Source organism: Trichomonas vaginalis, chromosome III (genome assembly GCF_026262505.1).
Source record: "Trichomonas vaginalis G3 chromosome III, whole genome shotgun sequence".
Lineage (NCBI taxonomy): Eukaryota > Parabasalia > Trichomonadida > Trichomonadidae > Trichomonas > Trichomonas vaginalis.
This window is the reverse complement of record NC_067205.1, coordinates 20908876-20928541: the sequence shown is the minus strand read 5'-3', so window position 1 is coordinate 20928541 and position 19666 is coordinate 20908876. Positions and strand designations below refer to the sequence as shown.

The window sequence follows — 19666 nt, the reverse complement described above, 5'->3', positions numbered from 1 at the left end:
ACTTATATTATTTAATCAGCGAGTTATTATAAGCAAAATAACTTTTGTTTATTGATTCTAACTCACTTCTAATCTATGAAAAATTTGAATCGCTATTTCAAATAATTTCAATTATGAAACGTGCTTGATACTCATCGCTTCAAAAAATGATAGTATATATAATTCTTTTTAAATGTTAGTATAAAATTTGTCAAAAAATTATTTTTCAATAGAACTTCGGTCATTACCAACAATCGATCAGATACCACCACAATGATATAATAAATGATTAACTCCCGGTGTCGAAAATTTCTCTGAATTTTTTATCTGATTTCTACGCTTCCAAAATAGGATCAAATGATGTAATAGAAGCGTTTTTTTAGGTAATGTTGTAAACAGAAATTCATCAAAAGTGACACCTCAGAAAAGCTAAAATATTGAATTTTTGGAACTTTTGATAGAGCACGTTTTTAAATATTAATTAAAGTAAATGTATATTTTGTAGAGATTCTTTTTAATAAAAAAATAAAATTTTGAAGAAGAACACAAAATCTTCTGAAAAATAATATCACATAAACTCATATTATTTTCTAATATATAACTATTTTATATAAAAATCAAATTCAATGATCTTAAAAGCGAAGGATAAACCTCAAAATTTACGAATATAATGAGTGGGAATATAATGCTTATCTATCATAAAACCATATGAAATATCAATTTTTGCTTTACGCCTAATTTTTGACGACAATTAGCAAAAAATGTTAAATGTTAACACTCAGTCCATTTGAATATGAAAAATAAAATTGACTTTGATTAAATGTTTTTATTTATCATGCAATTCTTCTTGCGACCAAAGATTTGAATAAAAGTTCAAAAAATAAGATAGCTTAAAAAATAATATACGGTAGTGTTTACTAATAGATGAATAGTATATAAATTCTATTAAAATGGATTTGATCCAAAAAAATATAAAACCAAAAATAATTGTTATAATTTAAATGAAGAAGTAATTTAAAGAGTAGGTGCCAAAAGTGCTTACTCTTAAACAACCGTCGGATTTCCGGGTGAAATCGTGACACACTTTCGTCTTTCGTAGGCGGTGGTGGTTGTTACAAAAGGTAACTTCGAATGTAGCGTGAAATCTGCAAAAAAAATTCTGAAATTTGAATGGATAACACAAAAATTGAATAGTTTACGTCAATAAAAAAGGTGAAAAATGAAGCCAATGTGTCTCGAACCTAGGACTTAGAGCAGCAATCCCATTGTTTATCAAATTACACTACATGCATCTCTCACCTCAGTGAATGAGATCAACTATATGATAACTTTTTCCCCATTATATTCTTGTGGAAAAGTGACAAATAGCAACTTTGACCCTCTCTCGTAATTTAAAACGATTTTATTTATGATCAAATTTTATATATTTTTTTGGATCAAATCCATTTTAATAGAATTTATATACTATTCATCTATTAGTAAACACTACCGTATATTATTTTTTAAGCTATCTTATTTTTTGAACTTTTATTCAAATCTTTGGTCGCAAGAAGAATTGCATGATAAATAAAAACATTTAATCAAAGTCAATTTTATTTTTCATATTCAAATGGACTGAGTGTTAACATTTAACATTTTTTGCTAATTGTCGTCAAAAATTAGGCGTAAAGCAAAAATTGATATTTCATATGGTTTTATGATAGATAAGCATTATATTCCCACTCATTATATTCGTAAATTTTGAGGTTTATCCTTCGCTTTTAAGATCATTGAATTTGATTTTTATATAAAATAGTTATATATTAGAAAATAATATGAGTTTATGTGATATTATTTTTCAGAAGATTTCATTCTATATGCCTATGAAAAGTACTCTCAAAACTAACTTTTTCCTAATTATAATTAAATCTAGAATATTGTATTATGCTTAGTATTATTTCATTTCTCTCATTCAATTTAGAATTTACAAATGTCAAAAAATTGAGAGCTGTCACTTTTGATGAATTTCTGTTTATTACAGGTAAGAGTTTTAAAATAACGCATTTGAATGGATGAAATTCGGAATTTGACATAATCTTAAAATGCAAAGATTGGTACCAAATTCATTATGATTCATGATTAATTAAGATAGACTAGTATTTTTGGATCCGATTTCATTATATTTCGCTAATTTTTACATAAACAACAAAAATATCCTTTAAAATCCTTTTGTAATACGTTGGATTTTAATTTGTAGCTAGTTATATTCATTAAAAATAAATCGATAGTTAGTATTATTCATAAAAAAAAGTTTTTATAGATATTCATGTTCAAAGAACTCCTTTGACTCCTTTGGATTTGGCTTGATTGTAGCATCACCTTCCTTAGTCCACTTAGATGGGCAAACTTCGCCGTGTTTAGCAGCGTATTGGTAAGCCTTAACTAATCTAAGAATTTCGTCAACATTTCTGCCTACATCTGGATGGTTCATTTGTACATGGCGAACAATACCTTGTGGATCAATAATTACTGTGCCTCTAAGATCATGACCAGCTTCTTCTATGTAAAATCCATAAGACTTAGCGATCTTTCCACCTAAATCGGAAATAAGTGGGTAGTTGATCTCGCCAAGGCCACCTTCCTTTCTTGGTGTGTTTCTCCATGCGAGATGAGAATAAACTGAGTCGACTGACATACCTAAAACTTCGCATCCGATCTTCTTGAACTCGGCATACTTGTTTGAGAACTCAATAATTTCGGTTGGGCAGACAAATGTGAAATCAAGAGGATAAGAGAAAAGAACGAGCCAACCACCATTGTAGTTCTTTCTGGATATTTCCTTGAAGTCGCCATCTGGTAAAACGGCCTGTGCAGTGAAATCTGGTGCCTCTTTTCCAACAAGCATCGATAAAAAATGAAGTAACCAACTATCGCGTCACGTTTTCCTTTCAAAAAATCAAATTTATGTTCCTTGTTTTGATATTGCAATGCTGACTTATCATTATTTAGTATTTTTAAACTAATAAGTCCAAGCTGCAGAGGTATTGTTCAGAATGATGTTCTTGTCTGAAATCCATTCTGAATTCAGGCTACATAACTATGTTTTCCCATGTAGCTCCTGGATATAGGAATTATTTGCTGCAAACTCATAAAATGGAAGAAAATTTATTCACTAATCAGGAAAAAAATTGTATATTGGTCGAATTTCCAGTTGTATATAGCAAAGAAAAGTTTGAAAGTGAAAACTAAAAGAAATTTTTAATGAAAATAGCTTGAATTAAAAATGAAATTAAAAAATTCATTTTTGATTAATTTTCAAGACAGACCGATCAAACTGGGTGAAGTCTTCAATAATTCCTGTAACTCCTGGTAAGTTCTTCAAACGATCTTTTGAATCAGGTGTAACAAGTGCATAAATCTGACCAATTCCTGCATCATGCGCAGATTTAATTCCAGCTGCAGCATCTTCGAATACTATGCACTTGGAAGGATCAATGCCAAGAGTTTTTGCACCAAGGATGTAAATATCTGGAGCTGGTTTGCCAGGAAATTGTCCTTGATCATATACGATTTTATCAATATCGAAATAATCTTTCAATTTAAAGAAGTCAATATAGAAATTCACATTTGTTTCATCAGAAGAAGTAGCAATTGTATAAGGAACTTTGTGTTCTCTTAGGTAGTTTATAAGGTCTATTGATCCAGGAGCTAAATGAGCATTCTCCTTATCTTTTAGTACTAATTCACGATAAAATGCTTCTTTTTCAAGTCCAATACGATTTGCCTCAGAAACATCAACTGAATGTCCATAAATATGTTCTACTAATTGAACATTTGTGCGCCCTGTTAATTTCATAAATTCTTCATCAGTTAAAGGGTAACCCCTCATTTTTTCGGATAATAGTTTCCATGCATACTTGTGTTTGTCTGTATCTGAGAAAAGAGTTCCGTTAAAATCAAATATTACCGCTTCCATTTCTGATCAAATAAAAAATTAACCTCTTCCTCTCAAATTTTCAAAATGGCAGATTTTTCAATTATGTTTTCCACAACAAATGGAATGGTTTTTGTTTTTTGAATCTTTTTCGAACTCTCAAAAAGATAATTGCATTTTTTCCAATAATAATATGGAAAATCAAAAATTTGAAATTTTAAAAATTTCAATCAAATGATTTTTTTGAGGTCTAGAAAAGGAGTTCAAGCAATTTAAATAGTATAATAATTATTATTTTATCTATATTATCGTTTTTATATATCAATATTATGATATACATATATCTCAGATTGAATTTATTATAACATGAAGCAAGGAATCTGAAAACATAAAGACATTTCCTAAATTATTTTATAGAAAACAATATTATTCATATTAAAGCTCAGAAATAGAATATTAGAAATTTAAAATCGGAATATAATCCATTTTCAAAACAAAATAGATGTGTTTTAATAGTGTGGTTTGTGTGATATGTTTGGTTAATACAGAAAAGGTATATTAGTTAACATTTCTTAATAATTTTTATGGAAAACTAAATGATTAATGAATCATAGTATGTGCATTTAATATGATTCAACCAGGTTTATATATTTTCATGCGTAATCAATACATGATCTCCTACACCAATCGAAGTAGTAGGATATGACGGGTTTAGTGACTTTTTTTGTTACATCTATATATAGACGATGCATTAAAATATATTTATTTATAAATCATTAAAAAATTAACATTAATTTTAAAATAATTTATTTTTTTATCTTTTATAAAAGAAGCTATATATAGATGATGTCAGATATTCCGCGATTAATTAAACATTGTTTAAATCCTGAATGGGTTAAACTTCAATTTAAAAATGAAGATTGTGAATTATTAAATGAATATGAAAGCCAAAATAAGCTAATGAGGTATAAATATAATGATAAAGAATATTTAATTTCATGGAATCAATGGAGTCATAATCAAAGACCTCATAAACGAGAAGAAGAAATTGAAAATAATGAAATGGAAATCATTGATGACATTAAAGATGATGGAATTCCTAAATTTTGTAGAAAAACCTTTAGAACTAAGTTAGGAGCATATAAACGTAGAGTATTAAATCCTGAATATCTTAAACATCAATTTAAAAAGGAAGACTGTGAATTATTAAACGCTAATGAATATGAAAATGCTAAATCAAAACTGAGATATAAATATATTGGAAGTGATGAAAGGTGTAAAGATAAAGATAAAGTTTATTCAGTTTCATATAATAATTGGCACACGTTAGGGATAAGAAAACATTTAGGAGAATATGGGAAATGTTCTGAATTCTTTAAATCTAGTATATACGAGAGAGTAAAAGAAATTAGAAATAATTATTTTCATGAATAAAAAATAAACTTTAAAAATTCATGTCTTACATTTTTGAATAATTTATTTTTTTTAATTCGTAAGAAATGAGTGAATCCAAATTTGTGACTGTGAATCAATTAATGGATAAACTTTCACCAATTCTCACCCAGGTTAAACAAGTAGACGTTTATTTTGATGATTACATACAAAGTTTATTTTATAAAGGTAAGTTTAATATTAAACCTATTGCTTTTGCATTTGATGGTAAATTAATCGAAAATTCAAAAATTTGGGAATTAATTCCGGATATTGAATTTATAACAAATATTAAGGATAAATGGTTTAAACAACAAAACCACCTCACTAAAGTTCTTTGTAGAATAATGATTAAAACTGAGGAAAAAGAATTTAACGGGTTTAAATATCATCCGTGTAAAATTTTAGAACTTGGTAACGAAAAACTTCAGAAAAAATTAAACGAAAGACTATCAAAAGATAAAGTTGAAAGAGTAAATAAACTCGCTAAAGGTAATGGTAATGATGAAGAAGAATTTGATGAGTTCAACATAGAACTTTAAGAAACTAATGATTATTTGAATTTATGAAATCAATTATTTGATTCATTCTTTCTTCAATCTCTTCTATTCTTTTTGTTAAATCATCTATTTTCATTAATGAGGTGATTCTTGATTGAGGAATAGATTTCAAACTAACCACTCCTTTTATTTTTGAAATTTTGAATCCATCAACTTTAAACATTTTATTCAATTTACACGTTGTCAATTCTTCAAATAATTTTTTATTATTAGCATAATAGTCATTAAATTCTTCAACAGATGAAAAAATTTTTATTTCAGTAATTGGTTTAACAACGTTTATTTTTTGTTGAACATTTTCACTCTCATTTATTTCTTCCTCCTCTGTTTCATTTATTTTTAAAATCGGTTTCATTTATCATTAAATAAAAATTAGAATATAAGTGATGAAATATATTTTTTTAATTAATATTAAATCAGAAATGGCGGCAGGATTCTTTAAAAAATTATGGGATGGAATTAAGAAAGCTGCGGGTTGGGTTTATAAAAAGATTATTAAACCCGTTGCAAACTTTTTGGCACCAGTAGCGAAAACGGCAGGAACTATCATAGGTGGAGTATTAGGTACTAAAGCAGGTAATCCGGCGATGGGAGCACAAGCAGGTAACGCAGTTGGTGGAATGCTGAAGGAATACTTAATAAAATAGGAGGTAGATAGTGGAAAAATAAATATGAGATCCTATGGATCATCTCGCCGCTTAGCGGCTTAAAATTATTTTTATCTTAGTATCGGTTGTAGTCTTTGATAAACTTTTTCTCCTTTATTTAAAACTTCTCTTATTGGGGCAGCTTTTGGTGTTATTGATTCAGCAACGTCACTAATTGCTTCTTTATTCTTAAATATCCAATTTGCCCCTTCTTCAATGTTTCCCAAACTTTACTCGCTCCTCTTTTTACTCTATCCCACAGTTTCTTAAATATACCTGCAGCCATAGTTGATTATTTCATTAAAATTAAAAATTCATTTTCATCTTTTAATTTTGATTTTTTATTTATTAATAAATGACGACTAACTATTTGGTGCCAAACACTAAACCGATTAATGGAAATGTGTTTCATTCATTCGAAAAGATAAATGAAATATTCGCAAAGAATGACGGTAGAAGATATTATAGAGAACTTGAAAGTTCATGCTATGACTCTGATGCTCCATATTTTGATGATAAACAAACTCATTTAAGAATTACAAATCCGGCTCATGATGTGAACCAATTAGGTGACACATATATTAAACGCAAAGTTAAAGCAACTCTAGTTTCAAATAAAGCTTTCACATGTGATGCCGCTTTTAAATGCATGCGTTTATTCGTTGGTTACAAATCATCAAATCAAAGCTTTAAACAATTAGAAGTAGAAACCGAAAGAGGTGATGCCGGTTATCTTCAGATGGATTGCGCCCGTGAATCTTTCGCATTTGCAACATATAAACCAAAATCAGAAAGGAAAGTTAAAAAGTTTGTTCATTCGTTATATAATAATGTTCAAAAATATGATAACTCAGTATGTGGTAAATATATTGACCCTTCAGAAGTTTTCAAGAAAGCAAATGAAGAAGTTGATGTCACTTTTGATATGATTATTCCGGTAAATGATTTGTTAGCATTTCAGGCGTTCGATGATTATCCTAAATCATTTGGTGATATCATTCTTAAATATTATGTTTTCAGGGATACTTTAGTATTTTGTCAGGTTGACCCGTTAAGAGTTGCTGATTTACAAAATTACGTTTATGAAAAGATAACTGATGAAAATTATGAAAAGATTATGAATCATGTTTATAAATATGATCGCAAATTCCAACAAATCGGACTTCCTGCCAAATTAATTACAAGCTTAGCCGCTACATCTGCTGACGCAACAGTTGATGACGTTATTATTTCATGCACAAAGATGGAAGTTTTAGAGGATAAATGCATTACACCAGGATACGGTTTAATTGAAGAATCAGTTAAAGCAATACCACGTTTATTCAGTAAGGAAGATCCATTCATGATTCCAGCTCAACATATTGACGTTCGTTCACTAAATGGAGGTTGCATCACTCCTGAAGGTATTAGCTCAGATTTCTCATACGCTCTTCATAATGTTACAGATGTTGTGTTAGCATTTCCGAAGAATGCAATGCAAAGAACAGTTTTAGAAAATCCAATGCTTCGAGGTCTTCAGGTCACTATAGATTCCAGAAACTTCCCCGATCAAGCGATGACCACAGTGGGTGACATATTCTTTACACGTATGCTTCAAGCTTCTGATTTAGATGGAGTGAATGAATGCACAGAAGAATACGAGGACTCATTAACTAGACCACTGAATGCAGATGATGGCACGCCATTAGCTAGAACATGGAAAGACCAAACTTCATTCTTATGCACTATTCCAGTTCAACGTGATGGAGCGGGTATATTCTTTGATGGATTAGAAACTTTCAACTCACAAGTTACAGTACAAGTGAAAGCTTATCCAATCATTCAGGGTGAAAATGACACTTACTGTTCAAAGGTGACAAATCCTCCTCAGGTTTGGTTTACTAGGACTACATATTGGACATGGACACCGGATGAAGGTTTGAAATATCATCCAACAGGTACACCACCACAGTATAGAAGTTCATATGATGAAATATTGATGAATAGAAATGTTTAAAATTATAAATTTATTTTTGATTAAATGGATTTAAATTCATACACTCCTTATGAAGAATTAGCAGGAGTATATAATACATACATAGATGATATGATTAATGAAGCATTGAGTGATAATAGAAATGCTCTATCTAAGGAAAAATTAATGAAAATTCCATATTCTGAATGTTACTTAAATTCAATCACTGCAGCAATTGGTAAACAAAATAAAGGTAAAACATTAACGATATTAAAACAAATTATCATTATTGCTAACACTTCCCCCTATTCACATGTGTTAATTTATATCAACCGTTCAGGTTCACCTTCAGATGATACATTTGAATCTTTAAAGCATTTAATCAAAATTCCAATTATTTATTTATCACAAGAAGAAGCAGAAGATTATTTAAAAAACTTTTTAATGTATAAAGAATTATATAATACAATCAAGAAGCAAGGATTAGAGGATAAAATTATTGATAAACAACGGGATGAATTATTTGAAACACTTTCTATTTCAAATTTTGATAGAGAATTTTTGCATTCACTCATTTTTCTAGATGATGCAGTGAAATCAAAACTAATAACAAATGAGAAATCATATTTTAATCAGTTATTAACTCAATGTCGACACATTCAGTGTTCATTCTTATGGCTGTTCAATATTTCAAAGCATTAAGCACAAACATTAAATCAAATCTATCAACACTTTTCATTTTCAGTGGGTTTAGTCGTCAACAGTTGAACGTTATGCTTTATCAAGTGAATTTACCAATGAGCATTAATGAACTTTACACACAATATCAGCAATTAGGTGAACATGGAAAAATAATAGTTGATTTAAATAAAGGAGGTGTTAAATTTGATTAACTTTTTATAATTAATTTTTATTTTTTATTTATAATTAAACATGACAGAAATAGCAAATCTTCTACAGGTTCCATTAAAACAAGGAACAAACAAAAAGGGTGCATATAATAGAACTATGAAAGTTCCTGATGGAATGAAAGAATTAGTTCATATTGTTGCTGGTCTTCAAAAAGATGTTAAACAAATGAGAAACGTTTTAACATTACCAGAAGCTCAAGCATATGCCAAACGTCAAGGTCCAAATTGGGAAGCACACGAAGCAGACATTACGGGTCCAAATGGAAAACCTGATGGTATAAATGAAGTTTTCGTTACTGATGGTCAAGGTAATATTAAAGTCATAAATGGTTATAAATTAACTATAACTGATTATCCTAAACGTAAAGCATATAATGAACGTTATCCTATGCAATTTGATGAAAATGGAAAAGCTGTTAAACAATACATTGGAGAAGGTGAAAATGGTCCAATTAATTCATACCGTTATAATCCATATTCTTATTTCAATGAAGAATTAAATGCTATTGAAGAGGGACCGGATGGATTACCACGATATTCTAACCAGTTTGATGGTCAATATGCAAATATTAGACCTGAAATTTCAGCTAAGAAATTCTTTAAAGTTGCTTTATTCGATCCAGTTTTCGCAAATGTTAAAGATGAACTTAAACAGCAATTCCAACCAATTATAGTAGCAAGAATTGCATCAGGTGCTTTATCTCAAGCATTCAAAGATTTAATTAAGAAACCATTATATCAGCAACGAGGTTTAACTTATGATTTAGTTAAGGAATCAGATAAAAGAAAATTTGAGAAATCAGATGATTATAAGAATGCAATTAATGAATATATTAGGTCTATTAATTACAATGAACCAGCTAAAAATCAACTTCAAGAACAAATACAGGGAATAATAGATTCAAAACTTCCAGCAAAATAAAAGTTTAAATATATTTTTTTATTCGAATATAAATGAGAAGACGTTTCACTAGTCAAAAGAACACTAACGCAAAAGCAGAGATTACGGTTGGTTATAACGTAAATGATGATAAATCACGAATTATTCAAAATGTTAAAGTTAATGTTAGCCCGAATTAACAAGGTCAGCAACTCAACCAAATTTATTAACTCGTGACTTACGAAGAAGAGGAGAATGAAGAAAACCATGAGAATGGGGACCCAATCATTTTATCTGAACCCGGTAAAGAACCTGTTGAAATTCCCACTTATCCAACATACCCCCCGCCTCTTTCATCAAACATCGAGAACCCATATAAAATAGACATTAATTCTGAATTAATGAAAATTTACCGTGATATAATAATTAATAATTATGATTCAATAATAAATTTAATTGATCAATCTGGTTTAATTATTTTTCCTTATGAATCATTAATTCACATTATCGCCATTCTTTGTGATGTTCAAGATTCAGACGTTAAGATTCAATTTTTCATAGATGATGAGGTTTCATGCTGCGGAACAGTTGCAAAAATAAATCCTATAAAGGATATTAGCACAATTAAGATATCAAAGAACGGAACAACAACTGAACTTCATTTAACATATAATGATATTTATAATAAAATAGTTGATGAATATAAAATATCCCCTTGAAAAATTCTTTGTTAAGGCTATTTAATATTCAAGCATTAACATTATCGAATAATAATCCTTTGAATCATAATCAATAATAATTGACCTTTCACCAGTTTCTATCGTTTGTTTTATTTCTTTTTGTTCCCCACTATCCGGATCGGTCATTGTAATTGTTTTTGTTATAGTATCAGCTTTATCTTTAACTTCAATCTTTTTTCCATCGGGATATTTAAACCAAAATTCCAAAAATTCGATATTGTCAATCTGTTCATATTTTAATCTATCAATTACATTTTTAATACCATCTGAAAATCTTTATGAAATGGTCATTATATGGGTTTGATTGAACTAAATTTGAATGAAGTGAAATATAACCTGTTGATGAATATGACACTGACTCATATTTTCTGAAAACACTAAAATTTATAACATGAATGAATTTCTTATTCGTTGAATTTATGAATTCTTGAGGTAATCTTATTCTAGTTTTATTTATCACTGGAAAATAACGCTTTACCATATTTTTAATCGTAATAAAAAATGTCAATTATCAATATTATTTCGAATAATAACTGTGAATTAAATTTAACAGTTAGCGGAATTTATAATGTTACTCTCGTTTCTGTGAGTGGTAAATTTAATCCCATTCTTTTAGCCCTTCAGATTATATATCATTTATTAAAGATGACCTTGAAAAAACGTATGATATGTATATAAATAATGTGATAGCGAAATGGGATATTAACATGATTTTAAGTTATTTAAATGAATCATTATATCGTATGGTATGAAGAAAATTTTAAATCAAAACCTGATAAACTTTTTGAACTTAATGAAAAAATAACCTTATTAAATTTCCGCTGAAAATTAAATTTTGTACTCCTCACCTTCGTTCATTGTTGGGGATATTAAATTTTGAAAAAGATGTTGGGGATGTTTTGTATTCTGACACTGGTTCCAATTTCATTTTAATCAAATGTGATAAAGTTAATACCCCAATGAGATTTTCACATCAAACATTAGACCCTAACTCTTACCCATCAATACAAAACATTTTATCCATCAACTTAAACACATTTTCTTTATCATATCCGTTTCAATTATCCGGGAATTCATTTATTCTTCATTCAAAAGATTTTATCAAATATTAAATTTAGAATAACTGACCTATTTGATTGTGATTTAGAATTTATGAATGAAATATTATGGCAATTTCAAATAGAGAAAATAGCTGATGAGATAACGGATTAAATATTTATTTTTAAATCGTAATAAATGATTAAACAACAGCAACTTAAGGCGCAAAGCACCCAGGTCCTTCAAACCGTTACATACGCCATATATGCATATAATTCAAAGACGGCAGAACAAACGCAAAGGTTGAAATATGGAGATTTGGAGATAGTATTGAAAAATGACCGTTTCGAATTCGTTTGCAAAGGTGGTGCAGTGATATCAAATATAAAAGAAATTTTATTTATGAATTCAAAAATTAAAGGAATAACGGATGATATAACATCAATTCCACCAGAAGAACAGAGATATTACGCATTAAATGCATTTCCTAAAGTTTTGAAGATTGGAAGATTTAATTTAAATGAGGAATTCATAGAAGGTTTCCTAAATGACATAATGAAGAAGGTGGATAAGGAATATGTGGATAGTGAGTTAATGAAGAAAGCAGATAAGGAATACGTTAATACTGAATTAAATAAGAAGGCAAATTTGGTTTATGTTGATGAAAAAGATAATGAAATTAAAGAAAAGGTTGAATGGTATCATGAATGGACATTGGAGACTTTTAAAGTTAAAGCTGATACAGAATGGGTTTCAGGATGTTTAGACTTTAAAGCAGATAAAACTTATGTTAACGATGAGTTAGAGAAGAAGGCAAATTTGGTTTATGTTGATGAAAAAGATAATGAAATTAAAGAAAAGGTTGAATGGTATCATGAATGGACATTGGAGACTTTTAAAGTTAAAGCTGATACAGAATGGGTTTCAGGATGTTTAGACCTTAAAGCAGATAAAACTTATGTTAACGATGAATTAGAGAAGAAAGCAGATAAGGAAAAAGTTATTTCATTCATTAATACTGAGTTAGCAAAGAAAGCTGATATATCATTTGTTAATGAAGAAATAAAACAATCAGAGGTCTATTTTACTCCACCATTTTTAAATTTTATGAAATCATCAGATAAAACCTTTGATATAGATTCTTTTGATTGGATATGTTTCGATGGAGTGACCATGTATTTATTTTATACAGCTGGAGTGCTTTATTATTTTAAAACAAATGATTTTAAAAATTATGAATCATTTACTCCATCTGTTTGGAATCCTGATACACGAAAGCCAATCATTAATCCAAGAATTTTATATGTTGAATATAATAACGGTAAATTTATGGGAATGATAACGGTTGGAGATGATTTTTGCCCTTGTTATTCATTCGATTGTATCCAATGGTTCAAATGTAATTTAAATCAAGATGCTAAATTTAAATATCCAAATAATCCTATTAGATGCGTTAATATAAATGGTACTAATTTATGAAGTCAATCAAATTTATTAGTGAGGATGGGATAAATTATTATATGTTTAGTATGATGTCATCAGATTTGAAAATTGATTATACAAGTAAGTGGTATTACATTAACAACATGTATTTTATCCTACAAAATGATAAAATTTATAGATCATATTCAATACCACAAGGTCAATTTGAACAAATTTTTCAAGCTGATGGAGACATTGAAGCTGTATGTTATGGATCAAATGTTTATGTTCTCGTTTCAGGTGGAATGGTCTATTCATATCCTGTAAGTTATAACAGACATATTTATTTATCACAGGATTTTTCACAGGATCCAGAGAAAACACCAAGTTGGGAATTGGTTTATTCATTCACTCCAAAACTTACTCGAAATTATAGATTTACTAATTTATTTTATATTGATGGGTATTTCATTGCTTTTGGATGTGGTGATTTAGTAAATATCAGTAGTGATGGAAGAAACTGGTCTGAAATCACAAAATTTCAAGATGTTAGAAAAGCAATTTTCAAAAATAATACGTTAATATTGATAACAAGACCAGTTTTAAATACTCTTCCAATCAATTTATTTATTCTATTAAATTCATCTCTTCCAATCAATTTATTTATTCTATTAAATTGATTGGAATAAAAATTATATTTGGATTGAGTTTAAAAATTCATCTTTATTAAATTCATCTCTTCCAATCAATTTATTTATTCTATTAAATTCTTTTATTTTTGCTTCACTCAGTTTAAGGATTGAACGGTAAGTTTCTAATTTTTCGATTATTTCTTTCCTCTCTTTATCGTTTTCAGTTCCTTTAGTTTTATGGGCATCAGCCCCGCCGCATTGCGGCTTCTTTTTGTAATAGCATATTTTTGATTTAATTCTGTTTAGTTTCTTTTTATATTCATTGTCTGGACTCTGAATCTTAATTGAATCAGGACTCTTGGATGCTTCGTTGTCACTCATTTCTTACGAAATAAAAAAATTAAATATTATTTAAATATAATGGAGTAATAAAATAAATCGGAATTTCTATTAATTTATTGTCAACTTCAACTAATGCATTGCCGTTAATATATCTAACAAATTCAGCTATTGTGTCAAATCTTCGTCTTCTTTTTGTCATTGATTTATCAGTTTTTCCATAATCGAGATGAATCAAAACTTTATCCCCTTGTTTAAAATTCATGAGCCCCGAATTAATTTGTTCACGTTTAACATCATTTAACCTTTCCATTTGCTTTCTAATATATCCCATTCTTTTGAAATATCATTTTTCATTTCCACTGGTTTCATGTTTATAGTTCTATGCCATGTATTATTGTAATAATATACTAACTGCTGTATGATGGAGTCATGATTTCCATCCCAGTATATCTGACCGTTAACCCTAACGCATCTCTAAGAGTTCTCATTACCGCATCAACTATTTTATTATGAAACGTATATGGAGAAGATGAGAAGTAAAATTAATTTGTGGGAAATAATGAGCCATAGCTGCCTGAAATCCTTTCACCATCACCCCTTATTATCTACTCTTTCATGATCTAGTAAAGTATTGTATAGCTCTTCTTGTTTCCTGTTCTGTTTTCCTTTCACCGGAATGCAATATAAATATCTAGTGTTAATGTTAATGGCGAATAAATAAGTAACGTTTCCTTTTGAATATTCCAGATGATCTATTTTGTATGAATATGGATATGGTGCAAATGAAGGGCGACTAAATTTTTCCTTTAACGGTTGAATTTTCGGGTCAATTGGTTTATTTAATATTTTGAAATCCTTTTTAAAATCTTTTTGCTTCTTTAATGTTTGAAATGGATATAATATGAATGATGAAGGATTAACTGAAGGAGGAGGTACTACCGTTGGAGGTTTTGGTGTTGCAAGTGGTTTAATTTTATCTGCTTTGATTTTTGGATGATGAAGTTTTAGTTGTTGATTTTCCTTTCATTAATTCTGGATGTATTCTATTCATTTGTTTTAAATATGCTGTATATAAAGGTTTGATATACTTTCCCACTTCGAGTTTATGTTGAAGGATGAATTCCAAAAGTTGATCTTCATTTAAAAGTCGGGCTGAATATGGTTTAACTAATGAATCATAAATTAAGCTTGTGCTTCATTTATGGTCTGAAGGACCTGGGCGTTTTGCACCTTTAGCTGTTGAACATTTGCTACTTTCTCTTTTGGTGTTGTTTTCGGCTTTTTCTTCTTTTGTTTTTTTCCCTTTGGTTTTTGCGGCTCAGGATTATATAATTTATATAATTCATCAATATCTTCTTTTGTTGATACTTTATTTTTGAAATCTTTCAACTGTTTAAGTTGTGATTTAGTTTTTCCCTTTGTATATTCATTATTTTTAATTTTGTCTTTAATTTCAGAAATTATTTTATCATAATATTTCAAAATTTCATTTTTATAATACGAATAATAATAACCATATATCACCCGTTATATTGTTATTATTTTTTTGGAGATATGATTTAATTCATAATAATTAAGAAAATTTTGATTAAGTACTAAATCATCAATTAAATTTTCTAAATCTGCGTTATCCATTTATATAAAAATAAAATAAATGTTTTAAGGGTGCCCACCTCTTTGAATCATAGTATCAAAACTATTATTTACATATTGAATCGCATCATTAACGGTTCCTCCTTCTAAAACGGTATCAAATGGTGGAGTCCAGATTTCCTGATGATGATCAAAAAATCCAGCAAAATTAACCGTATTATTAGGTAAAATATGAATCTCAGCGGTATATCTTCTATCTAAATTTGGATGCCTTATATGTATACCATTACTACCCGGATAAAATCTCAAACCTTGATTTTGTTGACGCATCAAATTATTGAAATTTCTTTCTTCAGGGGTGAATGTTCTTCTCCGTTGATGCTGTGGTGGTGGTGGTGGGATTAGAAAAATTCGTTGCGGTTGATTATTTGGAATCTGAAAGTTAAAACCATTTGGTATAAATCGATTTGGTTCCTTTTGTCTCTTCTGTGGCATTTCATTAAAAATAAAATTTTAAATTGTATTCAATAAATGGCATACAACATCCATTTTCACAACATACAGCCTTAGTGTGTGCTCCTGTTAATGCAGTCTTACCGATTGTTAAGCGAGTCATTGACCCGTTTTTAAGTTGTAAATTAATATTCTGACCATCAAATATCACTTTATCATTTATTATATCCAAATAATTTTTAGGTGTTAATTGTTTATTTTGTCGTAAACTAACACCTTTCATTTTTTGTGCAATCTTTTTAAAATCACTTCCATCAATTGAACCGTTGAATGAAGTATAACACTTAGGACATAACGCCACCATGTTATCACCTTGTTTCTCAATTGCTAAACCCAATAACTTCTTCTCATGTGCTTTTTCTTCAGCTTTATTCTTTAATTTAGGTTTAAATTTCTCTCATCAAAACAGAAGAAATCAAAAGGTGCGAATTTGAAAATGTTTTTCATAAAATTTTTTATCGGTTACAATCGCCTGAAATGCTTGAGTGTTAGGAAGACTTGGATCGCCAGCAATAGCCCAATAAGATGAATCAGTATCACCTTCAATGAAATGAAAACGATTAACATCCATGCATTTATACATAAAATCATAAATGAAAACTAAATACCAGTATTTTGCGTTATCTAAAGTAAAAAATGCCTCTTGTAAACATGTATCACATCTATAAAATCTATCTTTGAGCATCACTTGATACGTATCCTCTCCTATTTCTCTTATGTTTTTAAACTTATTTGACATACATGCAACGCGTGCCTTCTGTGCATTCATTATTTTAGTCTTTGCGTAATTTTGTGTATTCATTGCATCGTAACCATATGATCCATTAAGCGAAATCTTGCAAAATAAACTTTTTCCTTTATTTCCTTCTAATTCAGCCTTTTGTCTTTCGTTCATAAATTTGTTCGCAAATTCATTAAAACAAGTGTTTTTAGTAAATGTTAAAATTGATTGAATGTCATCAATGATAAAATTAAACCTGTCGATTAGATACCATAGATAATAAGAAGAAAATGGTTGATATTGGTTGTGTGTTGATGCTAACTGAGTTAATTTCCTCTGTTTCTGGTCAACTGGTAGATTGTTTGATTTCATGTAATTATACATAAAACTGCCAATTGTTTTTTCATCTGTGATAATATCTAAGTTTCTTATTATCGGTAAAAAGTTTATGTAATCATTAATGTATTTTTCATCAATGTGACCCTTTACTTCAGCCACGAATAAAGTATTTTTCTTTCTAATAATTCCCAGTGCTTTTGCTTTCTTTGTTGCTGTATCACAAATGATAACACCATTCAATCTTCCCGGCATATACATTTTATGGTCAGTATATTGAATGAAATCATGAGGATTAGATGAAAATGATGAAGGATTAATGAATTAAAATCAACACCAACGAAATGAGTCATGATGTTGGAAGTGTCCTCATTTGATACAGTTTTAGTTTCTGGACTATATGAAAGTTTATTAATGTGCGTGATTCCTTTAAGATTAACACGATGTTGAACATTTGATAGACCACCAGTAATTCCATTACGGAGAATGTGATAAGCTTCAACTGAATCTAAAGTCATTGGTAAATTATTTTTTAATGCATAATTTCTTAAATTGATTCTTAAACGTTGAACATCTTCATCTTTATTTGATTTTACGACATTGCAATAACAACACATTAACTGACAATTTTCTTTGGTATGTGGTTTTTCATTATCGATTCTATCCAATGTTGGTTTATTGTGCATATGTAAACGCTTTACCACACATTTTGCATTTAGATGAAAGGATTAAATTGTGATAGTATTGAAAATCATCCATTGAAACATTATTTTTTAGTATCTCTTTCTGCTTTTTCATCTTGTTTCTTATATGATTCAATTTTATATTTCCAATACTTTTTCGTTAATTCAAAACTTGATTCTATCTCTTCTCAGGAATTTTTCATTAGGATTAAAGTCTTTATATGCTAAAGCGTAACGAATCATTGAAGCATTCGATGATAAAGAAAGATTATGAAGCATATCAATTTTATAAACAAATGTTTCTTCAATAATTTTATCGATTGGGTCAATCATAATTTCAACATCTTTATATGCAATAATGAATAAAATATTTAATCTATTCTTAAAATTTTAGCATCATTGAGATATATTTGATAATCACTATCTGATATAGTTTCTTGAGTTAATGCGAATAAAATGAATCTTTCGTGAATGGTTCCTCTTTAATAATTTTCTTCGAATTCTCCCATGTGATAAATTGATAAGGGAAAAAGGATTTAACACGTGATTTATTGTTTCCGAAATCTTGAGCGAATTGGTCTAATGTCCCACCCGCTATATAATTTCTGATGTCAATAAATCTCAATTCATATGGAGCGTTTGTTTTCTTACAATGACTTGCTTAAATTGAGAAGAAGCCCAGCATTGATTTTATTTTCCATTTTGCAGTGTTTAAATCACGAAGAATTAAATTTAAATCAAACTTTCCCGAATTAAAACTATGATATTCACTTTATTGAATTCCTCATCTAGAAGTTCTTTAAATGCTTCCTTCTGTTTTTCATTTAATGTATGGGACAAAGTCCCCGCCGTTTGCGGCTTCATTAATTCTTCATATTGTTCAATATTTGATTCAACAACTAATGAACAGGTTGAAATAAAAACTCAATCCAATCAGAAATAAAAGATCACTCGAAGTTAAGCAAAAATTCCTCGTATACGTTTTATCATTTAATTTAACGTTGATGATACCATGAATGGTTTTAAGTAGCGTTCAAAGTTGCCACTCAGAAAGTTGTAATTCTTCTTTAGTCTCTAATGTTTCGAAGTCAAAGTAATATAATATCTTGTCGGTTTATAATATTTCTGCAAATTGTGAGCTAATAACCACTGATATATCTTCTGTTTCGTAATATGTGGTGCATATGGTTGCTGGGTCTTTTGCAATTGAACGTCTTGAATTAATCTTCCATTATTTTCTTTACATTTCTCACAATGCTTTAAAAATCTTCTTTGGTTTTTCCTTTCTGGATCATCACGGATAGAATAAACTTCTTCTTTACAATATGGACAAACTTTATAGCCGTGAGTGCTTCAACGTCTGTTATTCTG

The 19666-nt window shown here is 29.0% G+C and overlaps 6 protein-coding genes and 3 pseudogenes across 9 annotated transcripts, besides 3 other annotated features; 3 read left to right on the top strand and 6 right to left on the bottom strand.

The window, feature by feature from the left end:
* Positions 1-366: 366 nt before the first annotated feature.
* Positions 367-404: a mobile genetic element.
* Positions 405-1959: 1555 nt separating this feature from the next.
* Positions 1960-1996: a mobile genetic element.
* Positions 1997-2148: 152 nt separating this feature from the next.
* TVAGG3_0737650 (peroxiredoxin protein) lies at positions 2149-2872 on the bottom strand (the record flags this gene model as incomplete). The annotated part of the gene is made up of 1 exon (XM_001299091.2): positions 2273-2863. The coding sequence occupies one exon, from the start codon at positions 2861-2863 to the stop codon at positions 2273-2275; it is 591 nt and encodes a 196-aa protein (XP_001299092.1).
* A 337-nt stretch (positions 2873-3209) lies between these two features.
* TVAGG3_0737640 (pseudouridine 5'-phosphatase protein) lies at positions 3210-3950 on the bottom strand (the record flags this gene model as incomplete). The annotated part of the gene is made up of 1 exon (XM_001299090.2): positions 3257-3934. One exon carries the CDS (start codon positions 3932-3934, stop codon positions 3257-3259), a length of 678 nt encoding a protein of 225 aa, XP_001299091.1.
* Positions 3951-7950: 4000 nt separating this feature from the next.
* Positions 7951-14119: a mobile genetic element.
* Positions 9562-10317, top strand: TVAGG3_0737630 (uncharacterized protein; the record flags this gene model as incomplete). Its single annotated transcript, XM_051244755.1, has 1 exon — positions 9562-10317. The coding sequence occupies one exon, from the start codon at positions 9562-9564 to the stop codon at positions 10315-10317; it is 756 nt and encodes a 251-aa protein (XP_051091342.1).
* TVAGG3_0737620 lies at positions 10350-11019 on the top strand (annotated as a pseudogene). Its single transcript has one exon. A coding segment is annotated over exon 1 (670 nt).
* TVAGG3_0737610 (uncharacterized protein) lies at positions 12456-13505 on the top strand (the record flags this gene model as incomplete). The annotated part of the gene is made up of 1 exon (XM_051244754.1): positions 12456-13505. A coding segment is annotated over one exon (1050 nt), but the record flags the coding sequence as incomplete, so codon positions are not given.
* Positions 14120-14167: 48 nt separating the features above from the next.
* Positions 14168-14488, bottom strand: TVAGG3_0737590 (uncharacterized protein; the record flags this gene model as incomplete). Its single annotated transcript, XM_001291893.1, has 1 exon — positions 14168-14488. One exon carries the CDS (start codon positions 14486-14488, stop codon positions 14168-14170), a length of 321 nt encoding a protein of 106 aa, XP_001291894.1.
* A 416-nt stretch (positions 14489-14904) lies between these two features.
* TVAGG3_0737580 lies at positions 14905-16084 on the bottom strand (annotated as a pseudogene). Its single transcript has one exon. A coding segment is annotated over exon 1 (1180 nt).
* A 24-nt stretch (positions 16085-16108) lies between these two features.
* On the bottom strand, positions 16109-16537 carry TVAGG3_0737570 (uncharacterized protein; the record flags this gene model as incomplete). Its single annotated transcript, XM_001320585.2, has 1 exon — positions 16109-16537. One exon carries the CDS (start codon positions 16535-16537, stop codon positions 16109-16111), a length of 429 nt encoding a protein of 142 aa, XP_001320620.2.
* Positions 16538-17226: 689 nt separating this feature from the next.
* On the bottom strand, positions 17227-18130 carry TVAGG3_0737560 (annotated as a pseudogene). The gene has a single exon. A coding segment is annotated over exon 1 (904 nt).
* Positions 18131-19666: the final 1536 nt, after the last annotated feature.